Source organism: Vidua chalybeata, chromosome 30, assembly GCF_026979565.1.
Source record: "Vidua chalybeata isolate OUT-0048 chromosome 30, bVidCha1 merged haplotype, whole genome shotgun sequence".
NCBI classification, from domain to species: domain Eukaryota; kingdom Metazoa; phylum Chordata; class Aves; order Passeriformes; family Viduidae; genus Vidua; species Vidua chalybeata.
In genome coordinates, this window is record NC_071559.1 from 1732350 (window position 1) to 1759809 (window position 27460).

General features: G+C 47.5%; 1 protein-coding gene across 1 annotated transcript in view; it reads right to left on the minus strand.

The window, feature by feature from the left end:
* Positions 1-712: 712 nt before the first annotated feature.
* The window catches only part of ANKRD52 (ankyrin repeat domain 52), a 50903-nt gene continuing 24155 nt past the window's right edge, over positions 713-27460 (minus strand). The window contains exons 17-30 of the mRNA XM_053967438.1: positions 26571-26642; positions 24604-24732; positions 22493-22565; positions 21490-21577; positions 20357-20474; positions 18224-18443; positions 16951-17038; positions 16017-16100; positions 13122-13267; positions 11327-11409; positions 10076-10158; positions 8733-8824; positions 7331-7630; positions 713-786 (exon numbers count right to left, since the gene is read on the minus strand). Of these exons, the coding sequence (XP_053823413.1) occupies positions 7347-7630; positions 8733-8824; positions 10076-10158; positions 11327-11409; positions 13122-13267; positions 16017-16100; positions 16951-17038; positions 18224-18443; positions 20357-20474; positions 21490-21577; positions 22493-22565; positions 24604-24732; positions 26571-26642 (1560 nt within the window). The 3' untranslated portion in view covers positions 713-786; positions 7331-7346. The remainder of the gene's footprint in view (positions 787-7330; positions 7631-8732; positions 8825-10075; positions 10159-11326; positions 11410-13121; positions 13268-16016; positions 16101-16950; positions 17039-18223; positions 18444-20356; positions 20475-21489; positions 21578-22492; positions 22566-24603; positions 24733-26570; positions 26643-27460) is intronic.

Below are 27460 nucleotides of genomic sequence, written 5' to 3' on the forward strand. Positions count from 1 at the left end.
CTCGGGAAGAGCAGCAGGAACCCCCCGGGCTCCCCAAAACCACCACAGCCAAAGCTTTCCATGCGAAGTTTCCTTTATTTATTTTCAAGTTGACGAAGAACAATATCGATAACGACTGGGTCGAGTAAGGCTATTTTCCTCTTTTTTTTTTTTTTTTTTTTTTTTTTTTTTCTTTTAAATTTTTTTGTTATTTTTTGTTATTTTTTTACCACCCCCCCCCTCTTTTTGTCCCCCTGCACGGGAAGAGGGGGACGAGGCCCGGACGAGACACGGACCCGCACACGGAGGAGTCGGCTGTACCTGACAGGTGATGATGAGGTTTTTGTATATTTATTTTATTTTTTTTTTGTGTGTGTGGTTTTGTTTTTTTTTTTTGTGTGGTTTTTTTTTTTTTTTTTTTTTTTTGTCCTGTCGGCATCAAAGGAACATTTATGTGCATAAAATACAGAGGTGCAGCATTGACACGGAGGATATTAAAGACACAGAGTTGCTACAGATGCCTTAGAGACGCGTCCCCCCCATCCCCAACTGCCCCGGGGGGCTCCGGCTCCGGCCCCCTCCAGCCTCACCCCACAATTCCAAGGATTTTAGGGCAGCTCCGGAGCTCCCCTCGATGTTTTGGGTGAGCCTCGGCTTTTTTTATTATTTTTTTTTTAATTTTTTTTTTTTTTAGATGTGTTTTGTTGGGGTTTTTTTTTAATATTTTTTTTTATTATTACATCTCCTTTCACTGCCGAGCCCAAAAAATTCCAGCCAGGAGAAGAGGATTGAACAGCTCCTTGTGTCCTTGGAGAAAAAAAGAAAAAAAAGGAGGAAAAGGAGGGGAGGGAGGGGGGAAAGAAAAAAGGAAAGGGAAAAAGAAAAAGCCTGAACCGAGGAATCCGCGTGTCCGTGCCGGTATCCAGCAGGAAGGGGTTGGGTTTTTATCCTTTGGTTTCTCACTGAAGGCAAAGGTGGGATCCCACCCCGACATTCCCACCCGGGAAGGAGCCCCGGGAGCTGCCCAGGCCCCGCGGAACATCGGGATAAAATCAAGGAATAATAATAAGAATAATTAAAAAAAAAAAAAAAAAAAAAAAAAAAAAAGGTTCTTTCTGGAGTCTCTGCTTTTGTAGGTTTGGGGTTTTCCTTGTTCCTCCCCGTGCTGGGAATTGGGATCTGCACGGAGCTCCCCAAAAACGGGACCAAACCCAAAAGTGGTTCCACGTTTTTGGAGATTTTGGTGGTTTTTTTGCTTGGCTTTTTAGTGCTATGTTTTATTATTATTATTATTATTATTTTATTTTTATTTTTTGATCTGCCGGATTCCAGCCCCGGGATGCGGCCGGGTGGGGCTGGGGCTGCTCCTGGGGGACTGGGGAGGGATCCTCGCTCCCACCGGGAATGGGGAAAGTGGGAGGGGAAAAAGGGAGGGGAAAGGGTGGGAGAGGGGAGGGGAGAGGGAGGGAAGGGGTGGGAAGAGGGATGGGAGTGGAGGGGGAGAGGGAGAGGGAATGGAAGGGCGGGATGGGTTGGAGAGGGATGGGCAGGGAAAAGGGAGGGAGAGGGAGATGGGAAAGGGGAGGGAAAATGGGAAAAGGGGAGGGAAAATGGGAAAATGGGAAAAAGGGGAGGGAAAACGGGAGAAGGGGAGGGAAAGGGAGGAGGAGAAGGAGGAAAAACGGGTGGGGGAAGCGGAATGGGTGGGGAAGGGATGGGAGAGGGGAGGGACAAGGACAGGAACGGGACAGGAGGGGACAGGAGGGGACAGAGGGACAGGATGGGGACAGGGGGACACGGGGACACGGGGACACGGGGACAGGATGGGGACAGGGGGACACGGGGACACGGGGACACGCTTCCCTAACAACCTGAAGTGCCCCTGGCCGGGGAGTGGCGGCAGCAGCGGCCCCGGGGCTGTCCCTGGGCTGTCCCTGGGTTGTCCTTGGGCTGTCCCTGGAATGTCCCCAGGCTATCCTGGGCTATCCCGGGCTGTCCCCAGGTTGTCCCGGGCTGTCCCAGGGCTATCCCTGGACTGTCCCTGGGCTATCCCGGGCTATCCCGGGCTGTCCCAGGGCTATCCCTGGGCTGTCCCCAGGCTATCCCGGCCTATCCCGGGCCATCCCAGGCTGTCCCAGGCTATCCCTGGGCTATCCCGGCCTATCCCGGGCTGTCCCTGGGCTGTCCCAGGGCTATCCCTGGGCTATCCCTGGGCTGTCCCCAGCCTATCCCGGCCTATCCCGGCCTATCCCGGGCTGTCCCTGGGCTATCCCTGGGCTATCCCTGGGCTGTCCCCAGCCTATCCCGGGCTATCCTGGGCTATCCCTGGGCTATCCCAGGCTATCCCTGGGCTATCCCTGGGCTGTCCCCAGCCTATCCCGGGCTATCCTGGGCTATCCCTGGGCTATCCCGGGCTATCCTGGGCTATCCCTGGGCTATCCCTGGGCTGTCCCTGGGCTATCCTGGGCTATCCCTGGGCTATCCCGGGCTGTCCCTGGGCTATCCCTGGGCTGTCCCTGGGCTATCCCGGGCTATCCCTGGGCTATCCCTGGGCTGTCCCCAGCCTATCCCGGCCTATCCCGGCCTATCCCGGCCTATCCCGGGCCGTCCCGGGCTGTCCCCGGTACATTCAGTGTTTGTCGCAGGGTCTATGGCTCAGGGGGCGCCGCCCCTCGCTCGGGCAATGGCAGTGCAAAAACACCTTTGACTTTGAAATGTAAATTTTTTTTTTTTTTGTGCTGTTGGGTTATTTTTTTTTTTTTTTTATTCCTTCTTTTTTAGCTTTTTTTTAAAATATTTTTCATTTTTTTCCTTCCTCTCTCTCTCAAAACCACAACTTCCCTTTGTCCATTCATTCCCTAGAAATGAACTTTTTTTTTTTTTTTTTTCCTCTTTTTTCATCTTCTTCCTCTCTTTTAAATTCCAACTGAAAAAATAAAGCCAAAGACACTCTCGCCTCCCTCTCGCTGCTCTCTATCCCGTGGGATGCTAAAGGGAATCCAGACTCATGCTTTTTTAACAAAAGTGCTTATTACTTGAAGCAAGTGCTTTGGACCAAGGGGTCGGAGAGAAACTTCCTTTTTTTTTTTTTTTTTTGTTGTTTTTTTTTGTTTTTTTTTTTCCAGAGGGTTTGGGAAAGGAATCCAAGCGTTCCAAACCAATTAATGGGATGAAGGTGAAATAAATTTTGCTGAATGGTCCAACTTTGGCATAAAGGGATGGAAAATTTGGGGAGAGCGGGCGGGGCAGCGGAAGTTTCCCTCCATCCCTCTTTTTACAACGCACCGGGGGAAAAAACCATCACCAAAAAAAAAAAAAAAAAAAAAAAAAAAAAAAAAAAAAAAAAAAAAAAAAAATTTGAAAAAAAAAAAAACAAAACAACCAACCCCCAAAAAAAAAAAAAATTTTTTTTTTCAATCAATCTCGTTTAGCAAAATAAATGCAATTATTACCAAACACTTTGATTATTACTTAAATTGTCAAGCTGTGCTGTCGACGATAACGATACAGCGTTAAAGGAGAACAAGACTGGGACAACCCCAAAAAAAAAAGGCCACGCACGTCCCCCCCCTTCTGCCACCCCCCATCCCCTCCCCTCTCCCCTCTCCCCTCCGGGTGCGCTGCTGGAGCCTCGTTCCCCTCCATTCTCGTCATTATTAATTATTCTAATTATTATTTTTGAAGCGGGGAAGGGGAAGGACGGGGGTGGAAGGGGGGGAAGCCCTTTTGGAGATGGCGTTGATTGTCTCGGAGTGGAGGTGACACGGTGGGGACAAGGCCAGCAGGAAGGGATGGGCTTCCTCCTCAGAGCAAAAAAAAAAAAAAAAAAAAAAACCCCAAAAAAACCAGGATAATACCCCAAAAAAATAATAATTAAAAAAAAAAAAAATCCCCCCCTCCAGCAAAGTGGAGGGAAAAGCAGAGTTTTCCACGTGCTGGGGAAAAAAAAAAAAAAAAAAAGGGGATGGGGACAGCAAAGGAGGGCAGGGATGGATTCCATGGGAACGGGAGAATTCCCATCCTGGAAATGTGGGAATCCTACAAAAGCACCCAAAAGGAATCCTACAAAAGCACCCAAAAGCCTGGGAGGGCTTTGGGTTTGGGAGAGGGAGGGAATGAGGGAATTCCTGCTGGGAAAAGGGAAAGAGCTGCAGCGAAATGTAAACAAGTTCTCTCTGTTTGTGGGGTTTTTTTTGGGTTTTTTTGTGTTTTTTGTCCAGTTCTCCTCTGCAGAATACTGAAAAGGATCTTCCCAAAAAAAAGGAGAAGGAGTTTCCAAAAAAAAAAAAGGGAAAGGAGCTTTCAAAAAAAAAAAGGGAAAGGATCTTCCCAAAGAAAGGAAAATGAGCTTCCAAAAAAAAGGGAAAGGAGCTCCCAAAAAAAGGGAAAAGATCTTTCAAATAAAATGGAAAAGGATGTTCTGAGAGAAGGAAAAGGAGCTTCCAAAAAAAGAGAAAAGGATCCTCCAAAAAAAAGGGAAAGGATCTTCCCAAAGAAGGGAAAGGATCTTTCAAAAAAAGGGAAAGGATCTTTCAAAAAAAAGGGAAAAAAATTTTCCAAAAAAAAAAAAAAAGAAAAGGATGTTCAGAAAAAGAAGGAAAAGGAGCTTCCAAAAAAAGAGAAAAGGATTTTTCAAAAGAATGAAAAGGATTTTTCAAAAGAAGAAAAAGGATTTTTCAAAAAAACAAAAAAGGTTTTTTTTTCTTTTTTTTTTTCTTTTTTTAATTTTTAAATTCAAGTTTTGTTTGAGTTCATTCTGGTTCTGAGCTGAGGTATCTGGTGCAGAACAAGGGGCAGCGCTTCCTTTTGGGATGGGGGGGGAGCAGGGAGGGGTTTTATCCTAAAAAAAACAAAAAAAAAAAAAAGGGAAATCCCTCGGATCCCTGCCCCTCTCAAGTGCCTGGATCTCACCCAGGGTGGGTTTTTGTTGAGTGCTTGGGGTGGGGGAACCCCGAAGGAAAAAATGTGCTTTTCACCCAAAGGCCAAGACTGCAACTTCATATTTGGTTCGAAAAAGTTTGGCTTTGGTTCAAAAAGAAAAAGAAAAAGAAAAGAACAGTGCCAGGGGATCCCCCAGGAAGAGCTCCCGAAGGGGAGCCACCTTCATCTCCAAATGATTGAAAAAGAAAATAAAAACCAACAAAAAAAAAAAAAAAAAAAAAGGATTTTGGTTACAGAAATGCCCTTTTCTCAGGGGGTGAGGAGCTTGGAGATTCCTGAAATTCCCAAAATTCCTGGAATTCCACTGCCCTTCCAGCCCCTTCCTCTGTGCATCCCCGTCTTTGGCTTTGAACAGACTCGTGGGAAGGAGGGAAAAATTGCTTTTTGATGCTGTTACAGTAATTCAGAAGGAAAACCCCCCCCAAAAAAAGAAAAAAAAAGAAAAAAAGAAAAAAAATAACGGAAAAAAAAAAAAAACCCAACAGTGCAACATTCTCGAATGCTTTGAACCTGCAGCATAAACAGGGATTTCCAAAAATGAAAATAAATGAAAAATGAGAACCCAAACCAAAAAACAACCATCCCACTCACATCCACAAAATCTGCCAGGATGCTGCATCCCAAAAAAATCAACACAGGCTTTGTGAATAAGGACTTGCAAGTGCATTTGTTTCCTTAGTAAAGGCTAAAATGTTGAATTATAATTTTTTTAAATGGTTTTTGTTGGTTTTTTTAAAGGTAAATGCTCGTTTCTCTATAAATAATTATCTTTTTTTAAAAAAAAAAAAAAAAAAAAAAAGAAGCAAGCAACCAAGCAAGCAACCAACAACTGACTCTCTCATGGAAACGGCCACGCAAACCAGGAGGGAAAAAAAAAAAAAAAAAAAAGCAATTTTTAGGATCTGACAAATTGCCAAAAGGAGGGGAAGAAACCAAAATAAAAACCCCTAAAAAAAAAATCCAAAACCAACAGAATCCCTAAAGTGCCTGGTGTGGGGAGGAGGCTCCAGAGGGGCACCCGTTTTTATTTTCCCTAAAATGAGCTGCCAAAGGGTTTTTAGTGTGCCAGGTACAGTAGATTTGGGGTTTTTCAAGTGTTTTCTTTTTGGGGTAAGCACGAGGAGAGGAGAGGGGAGGAGCGATTCCCACCCTGGCTGGACATTCCCAAATCCCCAAATCCCCACCCTGGCCAAGAGTTCGGGTTTTTCCTGATCCCAGCTGAGCACAGGGGATGGAAATGGGAAGGGAAATTCCTGGGATTTCCGGGAGGAAAATGTTGGGAATGAGATGAAATCACCAGGAAGGAAACAAAACATCTGGGAAGGAAACAGGAATGAAACACCGGGAGTGAAACGCTGGGAATGAAACAAAAATGTTGGGAATGAAACAAAAACTCTGGGAAGGAAACAAAAATGTTGGGAAGGAAACACCAGGAATGAAACACCAAGAATGAAACAAGAACCCTGGGAAGGAAACAAAAACATTGGGAATGAAACAAAATGTTGAGAAGGAAGTGCCAGGAGTGAAACAAAACCACCAGGGATGAAACAAAAACGTTGGGAATGAAACACCGGGAATGAAACAAAGATGCCAGGAAGGAAACAAAGACCCTGGGAAGGAAACAAGAAGACAGGGGAGGAAATGCTCCAATCAACCTCCAAGGGAAAATCCAGCAGCATCTGCCTCGTGCCAACCCAAATTCTGCCCCTTCCACCTCCTGCCAGCCAGGGAGGGTTGGGAGGGCACAGGGGATGTGCCAGCCCAAATCCCAGCCCAAATCCTGCTCCTTCCATCCTGGGAATGTGCCAGCCCAAATCCCAGCCTAAATCTTGTCCCTTCCAGCTCTTGCCCAGCCAAGGGAAGGTTGGGAGGGCACAGGGGATGTGCCAGCCCAAATCCCAGCCCAAATCCTGCCCTTCCACCTCCTGCCAGCCAGGGTGGATTAGGAGGGCACAGGGGATGTGCCAGCCCAAACCCAGCCTAAATCTTGCCCCTTCCAGCTCCTGCCCAGCCAAGGGATGATTGGGAGGGCACAGGGGATGTGCCAGCCCAAATCCTGCTCCTTCCATCCTGGGAATGTGCCAGCCCAAATCCCAGCCCAAATCCTGCTCCTTCCACCTCCTGCCCAAGGGAAGGTTGGGAGGGCACGGGGGACGTGCCAGCCCAAATCCCAGCCCAAATCCTGCCCCTTCCATCCCAGGAACGTGCCAGCCCAAATCCTGCTCCTTCCAGCTCCTGCCAGCCAGGGAGGGCACAGGGAACGGGGCTGGCACCGCCGGGAACGCTCAAAACCCCGAACTCTTGGCCTCACCCCCACCCACCCCACGCTGGGCCCGCCCGGTCTTGTTCTCCTTTAAAGTGCCCTATATTTATAGAATTTCTAAATAAATAGAATAAGATATCGGGTCACCCGTGGCCGGGGGAGGTCACTCCGAGTAGCAGCCGTCCAGGCCGATGGCGCTGTGGCGCTCCTTGGAGTAGGGGCAGGAGGAGCCGTTCGGGAGGGCCCCGCAGGCCGGGAGGGCCCCGCAGGCCGGGAGGGCCCCGCAGGCCGCCGCCGCCTTGGCCGCGATGCCGCAGTTCGTGAGGAGGCTGAGGCTGAAGGAGCCGAGCGCGTCCTTGGGCGGGAAAGGCTTCATGGTGGAGAGGATCAGTGCCAGGCAGTCGGCCACGTCCTTGTTGGGGGCACAGGCCAGGGCTGGGGTGTGACCTGAGGGAGGCACCGAGGGGTCAGGGGGGTCAGGGGGTGGCATGGGGCTGTGGGGCTCTGGGGTTGTGGGATTGTGCAGGTGTGGGATGGGGTGTGAGATCGGGGGATTGTGGGGTTCTGGGGCTGTGGGATGGGGTGTGGGATCAGGGGATTGTGGGGTTGTGGGGGTGTGGGATAGGGTGTGGTATTCTGGGGGTGTGGGGTTGTGCAGGTGTGGGATGGGGTGTGGGATTGGGGGATTGTGGGGTTGTGGGGGTGTGGGATTGTGTGGATGTGGGATTGGGGTGTGGGGTCACAAGATGGGGTGTGGGATTCTGGGGGTGTGGGATGGGGTGTGGGGTTGTGCAGGTGTGGGATGGGGTGTGAGATCGGGGGATTGTGGGGTTCTGGGGCTGTGGGATGGGGTGTGGGATTGGGGGATTGTGGGGGTGTAGGATTGTGTGGATGTGGGATTGAGGTGTGGGGTCACGAGATGGGGTGCGGGGTTCTGGGGCTGTGGGATGGGGTGTGAGATCATGGGATTGTGGGGGTGTGGGATTGTGTGGATGTGGGATTGGGGTGTGGGGTCACGAGATGGGCTGTGGGATTCTGGGGTTGTGGGATTGGGGTGTGGGGGCTCATGAGATGGGGTGTGGGGTTCTGGGGGTGTGGGATGGAGTGTGGAGTTGGGGGATTGTGGGGTTGTGGAGTTGTGGGGTTGTGGGATGGGGTGTGGGGTTGTGGAGTCACATGATGGGGTGTGGGATTCTGGGGTGGTGGGATTGGGGTGTGGGGGCTCATGAGATGGGGTGTGGGATTCTGGGGGTGTGGGATGGGGTGGGTTGGGAGAGATCTTAAATCCCATCTTGTCCCATTGAGGGATGGCGGGATGGGGTGTGGGGTTATGGGGTCGTGGGATGAGGTGTGGGGTTGTGGAGTCACAGGATGAGGTGTGGGACTGTGGGATGGTCTGTGGGGTTGTGGGGTCGTGGGATGGGGTGTGGGGTTATGGGGTCGTGGGATGAGGTGTGGGGTTGTGGAGTCACAGGATGAGGTGTGGGATTGTGGGATGGTCTGTGGGGTTGTGGGGTCGTGGGATGGGGTGTGGTGTTGTGGCACGCACCTTCTTCATCCACAGCCAGCACGGTGGCCCCGCGGCTGAGCAGGGCCTGCACCACCGAGGCCAGCCCGTTCCGCGCCGCGATGTGCAGCGGCCTGGAGGGGGAAACTGCGTCACAACCCCAAACCACACCCCAAAACCCCACCCCAAACCCCACTCCAAACCCCACCCCAAAACCTCATCCCAAACCACACCCCAAAACCTCATCCCAAATCCCACCCCAAAACTCCCTCCCAAAACTCCACCCCAAAACCCCACAGAACACCATGCGCTGAAATCTTTGAGTGGGTTCAAGGGTGGGCTCGTGGCTCACCCATTCATACATTTCCCAGTTTTCCCCATTCCCATATTTCCCAGTTTCCCCCATTCCCAGTTTCTCCCCCCATTCCCAGTTCCCCCATACCCCATTTTCCCCCCATTCCCAGTTTCCCCCCGTACCCAGTTTCCCCAATTTCCCGTTTTTCCGCCGTACCCAGTTTCCCCCATTCCCCGTTTCCTCCATTCCCAGTTTTTCCTCCATTCCCTGTTTCCCCCATTCCCCGTTTCCCCCATTCCCCATTTCCCCATCCCCCATTTCCCCCATTCCCCGTTTTTCCTCCATTCCCTGTTTCCCCCATTCCCAGTTTTCCCCCCATTCCCCATTTCCCCCATTTCCCCATTTTTTCCCCATTCCCAGTTTCCCCCATTCCCGTTTTTCCCCCATTCCCCGTTTTTCCCCATTCCCCATTTCCCCCATTCCCCATTCCCTTTTCCCTGTTTCCCCCATTCCCCGTTTCTCCCCCGTTCCCCATTTCCCCCATTCCCTGTTTCCCCCATTCCCGTTTCTCCCCCATTCCCGTTTCTCCCCCATTCCCAGTTTCTCCCCCATTCCCCGTTTCTCTCCCATTCCCCGTTTTTCCCCCATTCCCCGTTTTTCCCCCATTCCCCGTTTTTCCCACCATTCCCAGTTTCTCCCCCATTCCCCGTTTTTCCCCCATTCCCCGTTTCCCCCATCCCCCGTTTTTCCCCCATTCCCGTTTTTCCCCCATTCCCTGTTTCCCCCATTCCCAGTTTCTCCCCCATTCCCCGTTTTCCCCCCATTCCCCGTTTTCCCCCATTCCCAGTTTTCCCCCATTCCCAGTTTTCCCCCCATTCCCCATTCCCCATTTCCCCCATTCCCCATTCCCGTTTCCCCCATTCCCGTTTTTCCCCCATTCCCCGTTTTTCCCCCATTCCCGTTTCCCCCATTCCCGTTTCTCCCCCATTCCCCATTTTTCCCCCATTCCCCGTTTTTCCCCCATTCCCTGTTTTTCCCCCATTCCCGTTTTTCCCCCGTTCCCCCGCGGCCCGGCCGTGCGAGCACTCACATCTGCAGAGCACTGTTACTTGCATTGATAAGGCCAAGGTCTTGGGTTTCCCCCAGGATCAACAAGGCACACTTTTCATGGCCCTGGGGACAACGGGGGCGTTCAGGGCAGGGGCAGAGGGCAGGAGATCCTAAACCCCAAAACCCGTCCTCGTGCCACGGGCCACTCTGGCACCTGCTGGCCTCCACCTCGGCGTGGACTAAGCGACCACAAGCCTCTGGTTGCCACCACAGGTTGGACAAAGTGACCAGCATGGGCTGGACAAAGTGACCACCATGGGTTGGACAAAGTGACCACAAGCCTCTGGTTGCCACCACGGGTTGGACAAAGTGACCACCACGGGTTGGACAAAGTGACCACAAGCCTCTGGTTGCCACCACGGGTTGGACAAAGTGACCACAAGCCTCTGGTTGCCACCATGGGTTGGGAGTGACAAAATGACCACAAGCCTCTGGTTGCCAACATGGAATGGTTGGGGTTGGGAATAGCCATAAAAATCACCTCGTTCCCACCCTTCTGCCATGGACAAAGTGACCACAAGCCTCTGGTTTCCACCGTGGGTTGGACAAAGTGACCCAACCAGGTCACTTTCCAGGCATGGAAATGACTGGAAATTCGGAGAGTGACCCAGCCTGGGCACCTCCAATCGTGGAAATGACCCTGGAAGTTCAGAGAATGACCCAACCAAGGCACCTCCAGGCATGGAAATAACCCTGGAAGTTCAGAGTGACCCAACCAAGGCACCTCCACGCATGGAAATAACCCTGGAAATTCAGAGAATGACCCAACCAAAGCACCTCCAAGCATGGAAATTACTCTGGAGATTCAGAACCCAACCAAGGAACCTCCAATCATGGAAGTGACCCTGGAAATTCAGAGAATGACCCAACCAAGGCACCTCCAGGCATGGAAATTACTCTGGAGATTCAGAACCCAACCAAGGCACCTCCAGGCATGGAAGTGACCCTGGAAATTCAGAGAATGACCCAACCAAGGCACCTCCAGGCATGGAAGTGACCCTGGAAGTTCAGAGTGACCCAACCAAGGCACCTCCAATCCTGGAAGTGACCCTGGAAGTTGAGACAATGACCCAGTCTGGGGAACTTCCAGGCACGGAAATGACCCTGGAGATTCAGCGAGGAGCTCCCCAGGAAAAGCACAGAGGGCTCTGTGCCACCTGAGCCACCCAAAACCGCCCAGGGGGACACCAAGGTGTCACAGAGGTGCCACCCACGCCGGCCATGTCCCCACCTTGCTGCAGGCCAGGTGAAGAGCTGTGTTCTTGTTGACATCCAGCACAGTAATATTTGCTTTTGCTTGGAACAGCAGGAACTCTGCAAGGAGGAGGAGGAGAAGAACGGGTGAGGAGGAGTGTTGCCTTGATTTTTAGAAGTGTTAAGTTTTCTTTTATAGTTCTTTTTGAAAGTTCTCAGAAAACTTCTTTAGCCTACTGATAATGTTTACATATTTAAGAGTCAAGAGTTCCCACACAATTTCATGTATAAATAAAATAGTGATTATTGTGATAAGTAATAAATACCTGAGTGTGAATGTGAAATATTGTAAAATGGATAACAAACACCTGAGTGTGAATGTGAACTATTGTGATTATAAATAATAAACACCTGAATGTGAATGTGAAATATTGTAAAATGGATAACAAACACCTGAGTGTGAGTGTGAACTATTGTGATTATAAATAATAAACACCTGAGTGTGAGTGTGAACTGCTGTAAAATGGAGGACAAACACCCGGGTGTGAGTGTGAAATATTGTAAAATGGAGGACAAACACCCGGGTGTGAATGTGTACTATTGTGATTATAAATAATAAACACCCAGGTGTGAACATGAACTGCTGTAAAATGGATAATAAACACCTGAGTGTGAAATACTGTAAAATGGAGCACATCCAGCCGGGTGTGAAATACTGTAAAATGGAGCACAACCAGCCGGGTGTGAGTGTGAAATACTGTGAAATGGAGCACAACCAGCCGGGTGTGAACATGAACTGCTGTAAAATGGATAATAAACACCTGAGTGTGAAATACTGTAAAATGGAGCACATCCAGCCGGGTGTGAGTGTGAAATATTGTAAAATGGAGCACATCCAGCCGGGTGTGAACTGCTGTAAAATGGATAATAAACACCTGAGTGTGAAATACTGTAAAATGGAGCACATCCAGCCGGGTGTGAACATGAACTGCTGTAAAATGGATAATAAACACCTGAGTGTGAACTGCTGTAAAATGGAGCACAACCAGCCGGGTGTGAAATACTGTAAAATGGAGCACAAATACCTGAGTGTGAACATGAACTGCTGTAAAATGTAGCACAACCAGCCGGGTGTGAGTGTGAAATATTGTAAAATGGAGCACAACCACCCGGGTGTGAACATGAACTATTGTAGCAGAGATAATAAATAATAAACACCCGGCTGTGAGTGTAAAATATTGTAAAATGGAGCACAACCAGCCGGGTGTGAACATGAACTGCTGTAAAATGGATAATAAACACCTGAGTGTGAACTGCTGTAAAATGGAGCACATCCAGCCGGGTGTGAACATGAACTGCTGTAAAATGGAGCACATCCAGCCGGGTGTGAACATGAACTGCTGTAAAATGGATAATAAACACCTGAGTGTGAACTGCTGTAAAATGGAGCACAACCAGCCGGGTGTGAAATACTGTGAAATGGAGCACAAACACCCGGGTGTGAACATGAACTGCTGTAAAATGGAGCACATCCAGCCGGGTGTGAGTGTGAAATATTGTAAATTGGAGCACATCCAGCCGGGTGTGAACTGCTGTAAATTGGAGCACATCCAGCCGGGTGTGAACATGAACTGCTGTAAAATGGAGCACAAACACCCGGGTGTGAACATGAACTGCTGTAAAATGGATAATAAACACCTGAGTGTGAACTGCTGTAAAATGGAGCACAACCAGCCGGGTGTGAGTGTGAAATATTGTAAATTGGAGCACATCCAGCCGGGTGTGAGCCCCACGCGCTGCCCCCACCTCGCAGCCCAGCCCTGCCCACGCACCCAGCGCTGCCGTGTGCCCGTTCTCCGATGCCACCATCAGGGGGGTCCTGCCCAGCTTGTCGGCCGTGTCCACCTGGGCCTGGTGGCGCAGGAGCAGCTGTAAACCTCGGACGTTGTCTGCGAAGGCAGCGGCGTGAAGGGGGGTCCTGGGGAGCCACAACACTTCTTAGCTCATCTATGGCACTGATTTCTTTGGTTTCTCTCGGTGGGGATGGAAACATACAGCTTTTCTCTTTCTTAATATTCATATTTTTGTCTCATTTTTTTAAATACTCATATTTTTGTTTCATTTTTAAAATACTCTTATTTTTATTTTTTTTGATTTCTCTTGGTGGGGATGGAAATATACAGCTTTTCTATTTCTTAATATTCATATTTTTGTTTCATTTTTTAAAATACTCAGATTTTTTGTTTCATTTTTTTAAATACTCATATTTTTGTTTCATTTTTTAAAATACTCAGATTTTTGGTTTCATTTTTTTAAATACTCAGATTTTTGTTTCATTTTTAAAATACTCTTATTTTTATTTTTTTTTTGATTTCTCTTGGTGGGGATGGAAATATTTCTATTTCTTAATATTGGTATTTTTGTTTAATTTTTTAAAATACTCAGATTTTTGTTTCATTTTAAAAAAATATTAATATTTTTATTTATTTTTTTATCTTGGTGGGGATGGTGGCGGTTAAAGATTTAGCTTTTATATTTCCTAATATTTGTATTTTTGTTTCATTTTTTAAAATACTCATATTTTTATTTATTTGATTTCTCTTGGTGGGGATGGAAATATTTAGCTTTTCTATTTCCTAATACTCATATTTTTGTTTCATTTTTTAAAATACTCTTATTTTTATTTTTTTTTGATTTCTCTTGGTGGGGATGGAAATATACAGCTTTTCTATCTCCTAATATTGGTATTTTTGTTTAATTTCTAAAAATACTCATATTTTTGTTTCATTTTTTAAAATGCTCTGATTTTTATTTCATTTATTTTATTTATCTTGGTGGGGATGGTGGCGGTTAAAGATTTAGCTTTTATATTTCTTAATATTCGTATTTTTATTTCATTTTTTAAAATACTAATTTTTTTCATATTTTTATTTGATTTTGATTTAATTTAATTATAATTTAAATTTTATTTTATTTTATTCCATTCTCTTTGTAAAAAAATTTTATTTCATAAAAGTCATATTTTCTCAGTGGGCATGGTGATGCCTAAAGTTCTAACTCTTATATTTTCAGAACATTCCTATTTTTCAATTTCATATCCATATTTCATATCCTTATTTCATTTTAAAAATTATTTTATTTTTATTTAATACATTTCATGTTCATATTTTCATACTATTCCTGTTTTTCAATTCATTTTATTGATATGATTTCATTTTATTCCTACTTTAATCCTTTAACTCTGTCTAGCTCTACTCCAAGTAGCCTTGCAAGGCATCACCTACAGCCTCAGGGACTGAAAAGTATCAATAAATAATAAATAAATATTATTTATAAATAAATTAATTTATAATTGTATTCAAAACTCATGACTGGGTCTGGGCTCTTGTATTGCCCAAGGTGCATCCACTGAGGCTTTTTTATTAATAAATCCCTACTTTAATCCTTTAATTCTGTCTGGTTCTGTTCTAGGAACCTCCCAAGGCATCACCTACAATATCAAGGCCTGAAAAGTATCAATAAATAATAAATAAATATTATTTATAAATAAATTTATAACAGAATTAAGAACTCATGACTGAGCCCATCTTGGGTGTGGCCCTGGCTGGGCTCTTGTATTGCCCAAGTGCATCCTTTTAATAAATCCACAATTTAATCCTTTAATTCTGTCTAGTTCTGTTCTAGGAGCCTCTCAAGGCATCACCTAAAGCCTCAGGGCCTGAAAATGATAAATAAAAGTTTATAATTGTATTAAAATCTCATGACTGGGCCTGGGCTCTTGTACTGCCCAAGGTGCATCCACTGAGGCTTTTTTATTAATAAATCCCTACTTTAATCCTTTAAGGCTCTCTAGTTACATCCTAGGAACCTCTCAAGGCATCACTTACAGCCTCAGGGCATGAAAAGTATCAATAAATAAAAAATAAATATTATTTATAAATAAATAAATTTATAATTGTATTAAAAACTCATGACTGGGTCTGGGCTCTTGTACTGCCCAAGTGCATCCTTTTAATAAATCCACAATTTAATCCTTTTACTCTGCCTCTGCTCCAGGAGCTTCTTAAGGCATCACCTACAGCCTCAAGGACTGAAAATTATCAATAAATAATAAATAAATATTATTTGTAAATAAATTTATAATTGAATGAAGAACTCGTGACTCTGAGCCCATCTTGGGTGTAGCCCTGGCTGGGCTCTTGCACTGCCCGAGGTGTATCCATTTAAATTATTATTAATAAATCCATAATTTAATGCTGTAGCTCAGTCTGCCTCTGCTCCAGGAGCCTCTCAAGGCATCACCTAAAGCCTCAGGGACTGAAAATTATAAATAAAAGTTTATAATTGTATTAAAAACTCATGACTGGGTCTGGGCTCTTGTACTGCCCAAGTGCATCCTTTTAATAAATCCACAATTTAATCCTTTAACTCTGCCTCTGCTCCAGGAGCTTCTTAAGGCATCACCTACAGCCTCAGAGCCTGAAAGGTATCAATAAATAATAAATAAATATTATTTATAAATAAATAAATTTATAATTGTATTAAAAACTCATGACTGGGTGTCAATCTTGGGTGTAGCCCTGGCTGGGCTCTTGCACTGCCCGAGGTGTATCCATTTAAATTATTATTAATAAATCCACAATTTAATGCTTTAGCTCAGTCTGCCTCTGCTCCAGGAGCCTCTCAAGGTGTCAGGGGTGACAAGGAGGGGACAAGGCCACGCTCACCTTCCTTTGGCATCTCTGCTATTAACAATCTTGGCACCTAATGCTTCCACCAGCATTTCAGCAGTGCCGTCCTGGTTGTTAATTCTGTGGGAAAGGGAGCAAAGGGAAGTCAGGAAAGGCCTGGGCAGCTCTGGGATGAGAGCACAACATCCCAAAACATCCAGGGCCTGCAGATATTTAGGGTGAAACTCCCCTTTTGGGGGACTCCAAAGCCTGGAATTATCCATTGGGTAAAATATCCCCTTTTGCACATCCCACTGAGCCCAAGGCCTGAAATAATTTTTGGGGTAAATCTCCCCTTTCAGCCCATCCCAGGGGAATTAGATGTGGAATTGTTGGAGTTATTTTTTGGGGTAAAATTCCCCTTACAGGGGTTCCAAAGCCTGGAATTGGTTTTGGGGTAAAACTCCCCTTTCAGCCCATCCCAGAGGTTCCAACACCTGGAGTTATTTTTGGGGTAGAACAGCCCTTTCAGGGGCTCCAAGGCTTTGAATTATTGGAATTATTTTTGGGTAAAATTCCCCTTTCAACCCATCCCAGAGGTTCCAAGGCCTGGAATTATTTGAGTTATTTTTGGGGTAAAATTCCTATTTCAGCCCATCCCAGAGGCTCCAAGGCCTGGAGTTATTTTTGGGGTAGAACAGCCCTTTCAGGGGCTCCAAGGCTATGAATTATTGGAATTATTTTTGGGTAAAATTCCCCTTTCAGACCATCCCAGGGGCTCCAAGGCCTGGAATAGTTGGAATTATTTTTGGGTAAAATTCCCCTTTCAGCCCATCCCAGAGGTTCCAAGACCTGGAGTTATTTTTGGGGTAGAACAGCCCTTTCAGGGGCTCCAAGGCCTGGAATTGTTGGAATTATTTTTGGGTAAAATTCCCCTTTCAGCCCATCCCAGGGACTCCAAGCCCCGGGATTATTTTGGGGTGTCACTTACACTGCACAGTGCAATGGAGTAAAGGGGTTTCCTTCTAGGTACGCAAACGGGTTGTGTTCAAGTAACAATTCAAGACAATCTTCGTGCCCTGAGGAGAGAGCAACAGCAGTTGGAGCAGTTTTTCCCTAAATCCCAAAATCCCAGAGGCTGGAAAAGCCCTCCCAGAGCGTCGAGTCCAAGCTGGGAGTGACCCCCAGCCCTGAGGGCCACTTTTAAGGAAGGAGATCCTTCACCCTTCTGATCCAGAGGCAGACATCGTAAAATAATAATATAATAATCCACATTACTATATTAACACGCTATCTAAAGAGAGCTTATTACATCCCAGATAACCCAGTATACTTTTAAGGAAGGAGATCCTTCAGCCTTGTGATCTGGAGGCAGACATCATCAGATAACAACATAATAATCCACATTATAATATTAATAGACTATCTAAAGAGAGCTTATTACATCCTGGATAACACAGGATACTTTTAATAAAGGAGATCCTTCACCCTTCTGATCTGGAGGCAGACATCATCAAAATTGATATGATATGATATAAGATATAAGATATATGATATATGATATAAGATATAAGATATAATATAATATAATATAATATAATATAATATAATATAATATAATATAATATAATATAATATAATATAATATAATAAATATCATATCATAATAATCCACATTATAATATTAACACACTATTTAAAGAGAGCTTATTACATCCTGGATAACACAGGATACTTTTAATGAAGGAGATCCTTCACCCTTCTGATCCGGAGGCAGACGTCATCAAATTATGATATGATATGATATGATATATGCTATAATATGGTATAATATGGTATAATATGATATAATATAATATAATATAATATAATATAATATAATATAATATAATATATGATATGATATGATATGATATGATATGATATGATATGATATGATATAAATAAATTATATCACATCATATCATATCATATCATATCATATCATATCATATCATATCATACCATACCATTATAATCCACATTATAATATTAACACACTACTTAAAGAGAGCTTACTACATCCCGGATAACCCAGGGTACTTTGAATGAAGCCCATCCTTCACCCTCGTGACCCGGAGGCAGACGTGGTCAGACACCCGCACAACAATCCCCACTAGAGCATGGGCGAGCTGTGCACAGGGACTCCTCCCGTGCACTCACCGCTGTAGGAAGCCCAGTGCATGGGCAAGTAGCCACACAGGGAACTCCTCCCGTGCACTCACCGCTGTAGGAAGCCCAGTGCATGGGCGAGTAGCCGCTGTAGTCCACCACGGCGTCCAGCGGGTCGGTGGAGAGCGCCGCGCGCAGCAGCGTCCGCAGCACCTCCAGGTGCCCGCAGGCCGAGGCGAAGTGGATCGGGGTCCGGCCCTTGAAGTCCCGGCACAGGACGAAGGCATCGTGGTCCAGCAGGGCGGCCAGGCAATCCTCGCAGCCCGTCACGGCCTGCGGGCACAGCCACAGCGCTCTGCCCCTGCCGCTCGCTCTGCCCCTGCCGCTCGCTCTGCCCCTGCCACTCGCTCTGCTCCTGCCGCTCAGCGCCTCGGTTAGCCGGGCGCGGCCGCCCGCCTCGCCACCCAGGGGTTCATTTATATACTTGTTATTTTTAATAGTTTTGTGTATTATCTGGGTTCTGTGCTGCCCGCCTCGCCACCCAGGGGTTCATTTAGATATACATTTTTTAAATATATTTTTGTGTGTTATCTGGGTTCTGTGCTGCCCACCTCAGCATCCAGGGATTTATTTAGATACTTTTAATTTTTAATATTTTTGTATATTATCTATCTGAGGTTCTGTGCTGCCCGCCTCAGCACCCAGGGGTTCATTTAGATATACATTTTTTAAATATATTTTTGTATATTATCCGGGTTCTGTGCTGCCCGCCTCAGCACCCAGGGGTTTACTTATATATACATTTTTAAAAAATATTTTTGTATATTATCTGGGTTCTGTGCTGCCCGCCTCAGCATCCAGGGATTTATTTAGATACTTTTAATTTTTAATATTTTTGTATATTATCTATCTGAGGTTCTGTGCTGCCCGCCTCAGCACCCAGGGGTTCATTTATATATACATTTTTAAAATATATTTTTGTGTGTTATCTGGGTTCTGTGCTGCCCGCCTCGCCACCCAGGGGTTCATTTATATATACATTTTTAAAATATATTTTTGTGTATTATCTGGGTTCTGTGCTGCCCGCCTCGGCACCCAAGGGTTTATTTAGATACTTTTAATTTTTAATATTTTTGTATATTATCTATCTGAGGTTCTGTGCTGCCCGCCTCAGCATCCAGGGCTTTATTATGTACTTTTTTAAAAAATATTTTTGTATATTATCCAGGTTATGTGGTGCCTGCCTCAGCATTCAGGTTTTTATATATAGATACTTTTTATTTTTAGTATTTTTGTGTATTATCTAGGTTCTGTGCTGCCCGCCTCAGCATCCAGGGTTTCATTTATATACTTTTTTAAAAAATATTTTTGTATATTATCTAGGTTCTGGGCTGCCTGCCTCAGCATCCAGGGGTTTATTTATATACTTTTTTCTAAAATATTTTTGTATATTATCTGGGTTCTGTGCTGGCTGCCTCAGCATTCAGGTTTTTATATATATATATATACATTTCTTAAATATATTTTTGTATATTATCTAGGTTCTGCGCTGCCTGCCTCAGCATTCAGGGTTTTATTCATATACTTTTTATTTTTAATATTTTTGTATATTATCTAGGGTCTGTGCTGGCTGAGCTGCCTGCCTTAGGACTTAGGTACATATACATATACATATATATATATATTTTATATTTGTATATTTATATTTATATATATTGTGTATATATTGTATATATATTTATATATTTGTATATTTATATTTATATATATTTTATATTTTATATATTTATATTTTATATTTTATATATTTTATATATATATTTTATATATATTTTATATATGTATATATACATATATACATATATACCCAGCCCAGCCCAGCGGGTGTCCAGGACCCCCCACTCACCCCTCGGTGCTGGGTCACCCCCCACTCACCCCTTGGTGCTGGGGTGACCATCCTGGGTCAGAAGGGGACCCAGCCCAGCTGAGGGGGGTCCAGGACCCCCCACTCACCCCTCGGTGCTGGAGTGACCCCCACTCACCCCTCGGTGCAGGGTCACCCCCCACTCACCCCTCGGTACAGAGGTGACCCCCACTCACCCCTCGGTGCTGGAGTGACCCCCACTCACCCCTCGGTGCAGGGTCACCCCCCACTCACCCCTCGGTACAGAGGTGACCCCCACTCACCCCTCGGTGCTGGAGTGACCCCCACTCACCCCTCGGTGCAGGGTCACCCCCCCACTCACCCCTCGGTGCAGGGCGGTCCGGCCCCTCTTGTCGGCGGCGTCGGCCGTGGATCCCTTGTCCAGCAGGAGGTGGACACAGTCCACGTGGCCGTTCATGATGGCCAGCATCAGCGGGGTCCTGGGGAGGGACAAGGGCAGCTGGGACGGGCACGGAGAGCTCACGGAACCCACGGAGAGCCTGCAGGGGCTGGCAGGGCAGGGCTGGGTTTGGGGAAGGGTCTGGAAGGTTCCCATGGGTACAGCAGAGGTAATTCCAAGATGGTTGGAATTCCAGATCTGCTTCTGGGACAGTTGGGAATGAGGGACACAGGAATGGGGGTGAGGGACACAGGAATGGGGGTGAGGGACACAGGAATGGGGGTGAGGGATAATCAGGAATGGGGATGAGGGATAATCAGGAATGGGGGTGAGGGATAATCAGGAATGGGGGTGAGGGACAATTCGGAATGGTGGTGAAGGACACTTAAGATAGTGAGGGACAATCAGGGATGGTGGTGAGAGACACAGGAATGGGGATGAGGGACAATCAGGAATGGTGAGTGACACAGGAATGGGGATGAGAGACACAGGAATGGGGGTGAGGGACAATTGGGAATGGTGGTGAGGGACAATCAGTGATGGGGATGAGGGACAATCAGGAATGGTGGTGAGGGACAATCAGTGATGGGGATGAGGGACAATCAGGAATGGTGAGTGACACAGGAATGGGGGTGAGGGACACAGGAATGGTGGAGAGGGACAATTGGGAATGGTGGTGAGGGACATTTAGGATGGTGGTGACACCTCTGGGATAAGATATTTAAGCAGGAAAAAGTGGAAGGTTCTTGTGCAGAGGACGTGGGATGAACCCAGCACAGCACCCCGCTCCCATGTCCCTTCACCCTCGGGAAGGAGCAGAAGAGCTGGGAAGAGTCAGGAGGAGCAACTTTGGAAGTGTTTTCCCTCTTGTTATCCCGCCGTGATTTTAGCACCGATAAACCCAATTAACTCAATGAACATCCCAAATTCCAGCCCGTTCTGCCTGTGCTGGAGTTTGGTGAGGGACCTTTCCTGGTCCTGATCTCAAGCTGGGACCTTCCAGCAGATTCCCCTCCCTCGCCCAGGTGGCTTTGGTGGCCCCCAGGGACACTCACTGGCCGTGGATGTCCATGACGTCGGTGATGTCCGCGCACTCCCCGCTGTCGATCAGGAGGTGCAGGGAATCCGTGTTCCCGTTGGCAGCTGGGCACAGGAACGGGGAAAGGGGAGCAGGAAAAATGGGAGGAGGAAAAGAGATGAGATAAAAGAGAAACAAGGTAAAGAGAGATGAGGAAAAGAGGGATGAGGAAAAATGGGATGAGGAAAATGGGAGGAGGAAAAGTGATGAGGAAAAGAGGAAGGAGGAAAAAAGGGATGAGGAAAAGAAATGAGATAAAGAGAAACAAGGTAAAGAGAGATGAGGAAAAGAGGGATGAGGAAAATGGGAGGAGGAAAAGTGATGAGGAAAAGAGGAAGGAGGAAAAAAGGGATGAGGAGAAGAGATGAGATAAAGAGAAAGAAGGTAAAGAGGGAGGAGGAAAAGAGAAACAAGGAAAAGAGATGAGAAAAATTGGATGAGGAAAAGAGGGAGGAGGAAAAATGGGAGGAGGAAAAGAGATGAGATAAAGAGAAACAAGGTAAAGAGAGATGAGGAAAAATGGGATGAGGAAAATGGGAGGAGGAAAAGAGGGAGAAGGAAAAGAGGGAGGAGGAAAAGAGATGAGATAAAGAGAAACAAGGTAAAGAGGGAGGAGGAAAAGAGAAACAAGGAAAAGAGATGAGAAAAATTGGATGAGGAAAAGAGGGAGGAGGAAAAAAGGGATAAGGAAAAGAGATGAGATAAAGAGAAACAATGTAAAGAAGGATGAGGAAAAAGGGATGAGGAAAAGAGAAATTAGAAAAATGTGGACGAGAAAAGAGGCACGAGGAAAACAGGGATGAAGAAAAGAGGGATAAGGCAGAGAGGGACAAATAAAAAAGAGATGAGCAAAAGAGGGATGAGGAAGAGGGACAAGAAAAAAAGCATGACAAGCCAGAAACCCCCAACCCCTCTGGAAGAGACTCATCCCTCGGGGGTTTTGGGTTCTGCAGGGCCCTGTCCCCATCCCCGTGTGCCACCTGCAGCGTGGAGAGGCGTCCAATTCCTCTTCCTCTCCGTGACCAGGGCGGAGGCGCCGTGGCTGGTGAGCACCTGTGTGGTGTAACATTTTAATTAAATGGTGTGCTCTGTCTCACACTTTAAAATTGTACAGTTTATTCCAAGCTTGTGATCCTCACCCCTCAAAGTTGTACAATTTATTCCAAGCCTGTGATCCTCAAACCTCGAAATTGTAGTTTTTTCCAAGCCTGGGATCCTCAAACCTTGAAATTGTACAGTTTATTCCAAGCCTGGGATCCTCACCCCTCAAAACTGTACAGTTTATTCCAAGCCTGTGATCCTCCCCTATTGCTTTGGGGTTTTTTTTGAGAGTTTTGAAGTTCTTTTAGAAGATTTTAATGCTTTCTGGTGTTTACAAATTTCTACTGCAGTTCTCAGCGCTGTTCATATAAACAGTGATTGTTTTGCATTCTTTGTGGGTGGAGAGAACTGATGGACTGCTGGTTTGCCCAGTGTGGTTGGAGAGCTGGCAATTTCCCCTTCCAATCCACTGCCACTTTTGCTATGCTATATATAGTGGAGTCAGAAAAAAAAAGTTTGCTTTTTTTAGTTCTTTTTCTTTCCTTTCCTAACCTCCTTGCCTGCCTGCTGCTGTCTGTTGCCTTGATTTTTAGAGGCACCCAGTGCCACATCCAGGCTTGTTTTAAACCCACCCAGGGATGGTGACTCCACCACTTCCCCAGGCAGAACATTCCAGAACTTGATCACTCTTTCTGTAAAAACTTTTTCCTGACATCCAACCTCAATTTCCCTTGACTCAGCTTGAGATCGTTGTGTCAGTGCTGCCTCTTGGCCCCTCTCTTCCCCTCCCCGTTTTCCCCTCCCCTTTTCCCCTTTTTCCCCCCCCTCTCCCTCAGAAACCACGCTGCTCCTGGGGGTATCACCCCCAATTAACCCTCACCTAATTAGCACCCTCAGGAGCCGTGTGGAGTCTCCTTGCTGCTACCTGTTCCCTTGATTTTTAAAGGCACCCAGTGTCACCCTGGCACCCAGTGCCACATCCAGGCTTGTTTTAAACCCACCCAGGGACGGTGAATCCACCACCTCCCTGGGCAGAACTTTCCAGAACTTTATCACCTTCCAGAACTTGATCACTCTTTCTGTAAAAACTTTTTCCTGATATCCAACCTCAATTTCCCTTGGCACAGCTTGACACTGTGAGCTCTGGTTGTGTCTGTGCTGCCTCTTGGCTCCTCTCTGCCTCTCCCCTTTTCCCCCTTCTCCCTCAGAAACCACGCTGCTCCTGGGGGTATCACCCCCAATTAACCCTCACCTAATTAGCACCCTCAGGAGCCGTGTGGAGTCTCCTTGCTGCTGTCTGTTGCCTTGATTTTTAAAGGCACCCAGTGTCACCCTGGCACCCAGTGCCACATCCAGGCTTGTTTTAAACCCACCCAGGCATGGTGAATCCACCACCTCCCTGGGCAGAACTTTCCAGAACTTTATCACCTTCCAGAACTTGATCACTCTTTCTGTAAAAACTTTTTCCTGATATCCAACCTCAATTTCCCTTGGCACAGCTTGACACTGTGAGCTCTGGTTGTGTCTGTGCTGCCTCTTGGCTCCTCTCTGCCTCTCCCCTTTTCCCCCTTCTCCCTCAGAAACCACGCTGCTCCTGGGGGTATCACCCCCAATTAACCCTCACCTAATTAGCACCCTCAGGAGCCGTGTGGAGTCTCCTTGCTGCTACCTGTTCCCTTGATTTTTAAAGGCACCCAGTGTCACCCTGGCACCCAGTGCCACATCCAGGCTTGTTTTAAACCCACCCAGGGACGGTGAATCCACCACCTCCCTGGGCAGAACTTTCCAGAACTTTATCACCTTCCAGAACTTGATCACTCTTTCTGTAAAAACTTTTTCCTGATATCCAGCCTCGATTTCCCTTGACTCAGCTTGAGATCGTTGTGTCTGTGCTGCCTCTTGGCCCCTCTCTGCCTCTCCCTCAGAAACCACGCTGCTCCTGGGGGTATCACCCCCAATTAACCCTCACCTAATTAGCACCCTCAGGAGCCGTGTGGAGTCTCCCCACCCTGGGGACCCCCGGGGGACCCCCAAGGGCACCCCAACCCACCTGCACGCACTCGCTGGCGCCGCGCTCCGTGGCCAGGTAGAGCGCGGTGCGGCCCTTGTGGTCCGGCACGTCCAGGTTCACCAGCGTCTCGGCCAGCGCCTTGAGGGCTTCACAGTGACCATTGTAGGCCTGGGGACAGGGGACACAGGGGACACAGGGGACACAGGGGACACAGGGGACACAGGGGACACAGGTCACGGCTCGTGGGACACCCAGCTGGCAGGGGGAAGTGGTGCCCAGGGTGCTGCTCAGGTACCCAAAGTGTCCCTCAGGCACCCAGAAAGGTCTCCCAGGTAACCAAAGTGTCCCTCAGATACTCAGAGTGTCACTCAGGTACCCAAAATGTCCCTCAGGCAACCAGAAATGTCCCCCAGGCACCCAAAGTGTCCTTCAGGCACCCAGAGTGTCACCCAGGCACCCAAAGTGTCCCTCAGGCACCCAGAAAGGTCTCCCAGGTAACCAAAGTGTCCCTCAGATACTCAGAGTGTCACTCAGGTACCCAAAATGTCCCTCAGGCAACCAGAAATGTCCCCCAGGCACCCAAAGTGTCCCTCAGGCACCCAGAGTGTCACCCAGGCACTCAAAGTGTCCCTCAGGCACCCAGAAATGTCCCCTAGGCACCCAAAGTGTCCCTCAGGCAGCCAGAAAGGTCTCCCAAAGTACCCCCTAAGCACCCAGAAATGTCCCCACCAGAAATATCAGATACACCAGATACTCTTGAGTATCTGAGGGATAACCAAAATGTCCCTCAGGCAACCAGAAATGTCCCCCAGGCACCCAAAGTGTCCCTCAGGCACCCAGAGTGTCACCCAGGCACCCAAAGTGTCCCTCAGGCACCCAAAGTGTCCCTCAGGCACCCAAAGTGTCACCCAGGTAAGCAGAGTGTCCCTCAGGTCTCAAAGTGTCCCTCAGGTACCCAAAATGTTCTTCAGGTAAGCAGGAGTGTACCCCAGGCACCCAAAATGTCCCTGAAGTGCTCAGAGTGTCCCTCAGGTACTCAGAGTGTCCCCCAGGCACTCAAAGTGTCCCTCAGGTAACCAGAGTGTCCCCCAGGCACCCAGAAGTGTCTCCCAAAGTACCCCCTAAGCACCCAGAAATGTCCCCACCAGAAATATCTCCTCCAGAACCCTTCCAGGACACTCCCAGAACACCACAAGAACCCTTCCAGGACCCAGAACACCCTGAGAACCCTTCCAGGACCTTCCCAGGACACTTTGAGAACCCGTGCAGGACCCAGCAGGAGCCCAGAACATCTCAGGAACCCTTCCAGGTCCCTGAACCCTTCCAGGACCCAGAACACCCTGAGAACCCTTCCAGGACCCTCCCAGAACATTTCAGGAACCCTTCCAGGTCCCTGAACCCTTCCAGGACCCAGAACACCCTGAGAACCCTTCCAGGACCTTCCCAGGACACTTTGAGAACCCGTGCAGGACCCAGCAGGAGCCCAGAACATCTCAGGAACCCTTCCAGGTCCCTGAACCCTTCCAGGACCCAGAACACCCTGAGAACCCTTCCAGGACCCTCCCAGAACATCTCAGGAACCCTTCCAGGTCCCTGAACCCTTCCAGGACCCACAACACCCTGAGAACCCTTCCAGGACCTTCCCAGGACACTTTGAGAACCCGTGCAGGACCCAGCAGGAGCCCAGAACATTTCAGGAACCCTTCCAGGTCCCTGAACCCTTCCAGGACCCAGAACACCCTGAGAACCCTTCCAGGACCCTCCCAGAACATCTCAGGAACCCTTCCAGGTCCCTGAACCCTTCCAGGACCCACAACACCCTGAGAACCCTTCCAGGACCTTCCCAGGACACTTTGAGAACCCGTGCAGGACCCAGCAGGAGCCCAGAACATTTCAGGAACCCTTCCAGGTCCCTGAACCCTTCCAGGACCCAGAACACCCTGAGAACCCTTCCAGGACCCTCCCAGGACACCTCAGGAACCCTTCCAGGACCCGTAGGAACTCACAGCTAAGTGCAAAGGGCTGACTGGAACGGTGCTTTCCACATCCTCCAGGCAGTTAAAGGACATTTCCAGGAGCTGCAAGGGCAAAACCCCAAATCCTGAACTGATCCCGAGGTTTCCCACCCCACCCTGAGCTGCAGAAGGGCAAAAATCCCGACCCCAAAACCTCCCAAAAACCCCAAAACCTCCCAAAAACCCCAAAACTGTAAAACCTCCCAAAAACCCCAAAACCTCTCAAAACTCCCCAAAACCCCAAAACCTCCCAAAAACCAGGGATGAGACATCCCATCCCTGACCTGCCTGGGGCTGCTGCTATCCCAAAAATCCCATTTTTCCCAAAAATCCCATTTTCCCTGCCTCGTATTCCCCGCTTTTCTCTCAGGTCAAATTTTCTCTCCAGCTCAGATTCTCCCTCTTTTTTTTCTGGCAATTTTCTTTTTTTTTTCCTGGGGGATTTCCCCTCATTTCCTGGATGATTTCCCCCCTTTTCCTGCATGATTTCCCCTCATTTCCTGGATTATTTCCCCCCTTTTCCTGCATGATTTCCCCTCATTTCCTGGATGATTTCCCCCCTTTTCCTGGATGATTTCCCCTCATTTCCTGGATGATTTCCCCTCAATTCCTGGATGATTTTCCCCCTTTTCCTGCATGATTTCCCCTCATTTCCTGGATGATTTTCCCCCTTTTCCTGCATGATTTCCCCTCATTTCCTGGATGATTTCCCCCCTTTTCCTGCATGATTTTCCCCCTTTTCCTGGATGATTTCCCCTCATTTCCTGGATGATTTCCCCTCAATTCCTGGATGATTTCCCCCCTTTTCCTGGATTATTTCCCCTCATTTCCTGGATGATTTTCCCCCTTTTCCTGCATGATTTCCCCTCATTTCCTGGATG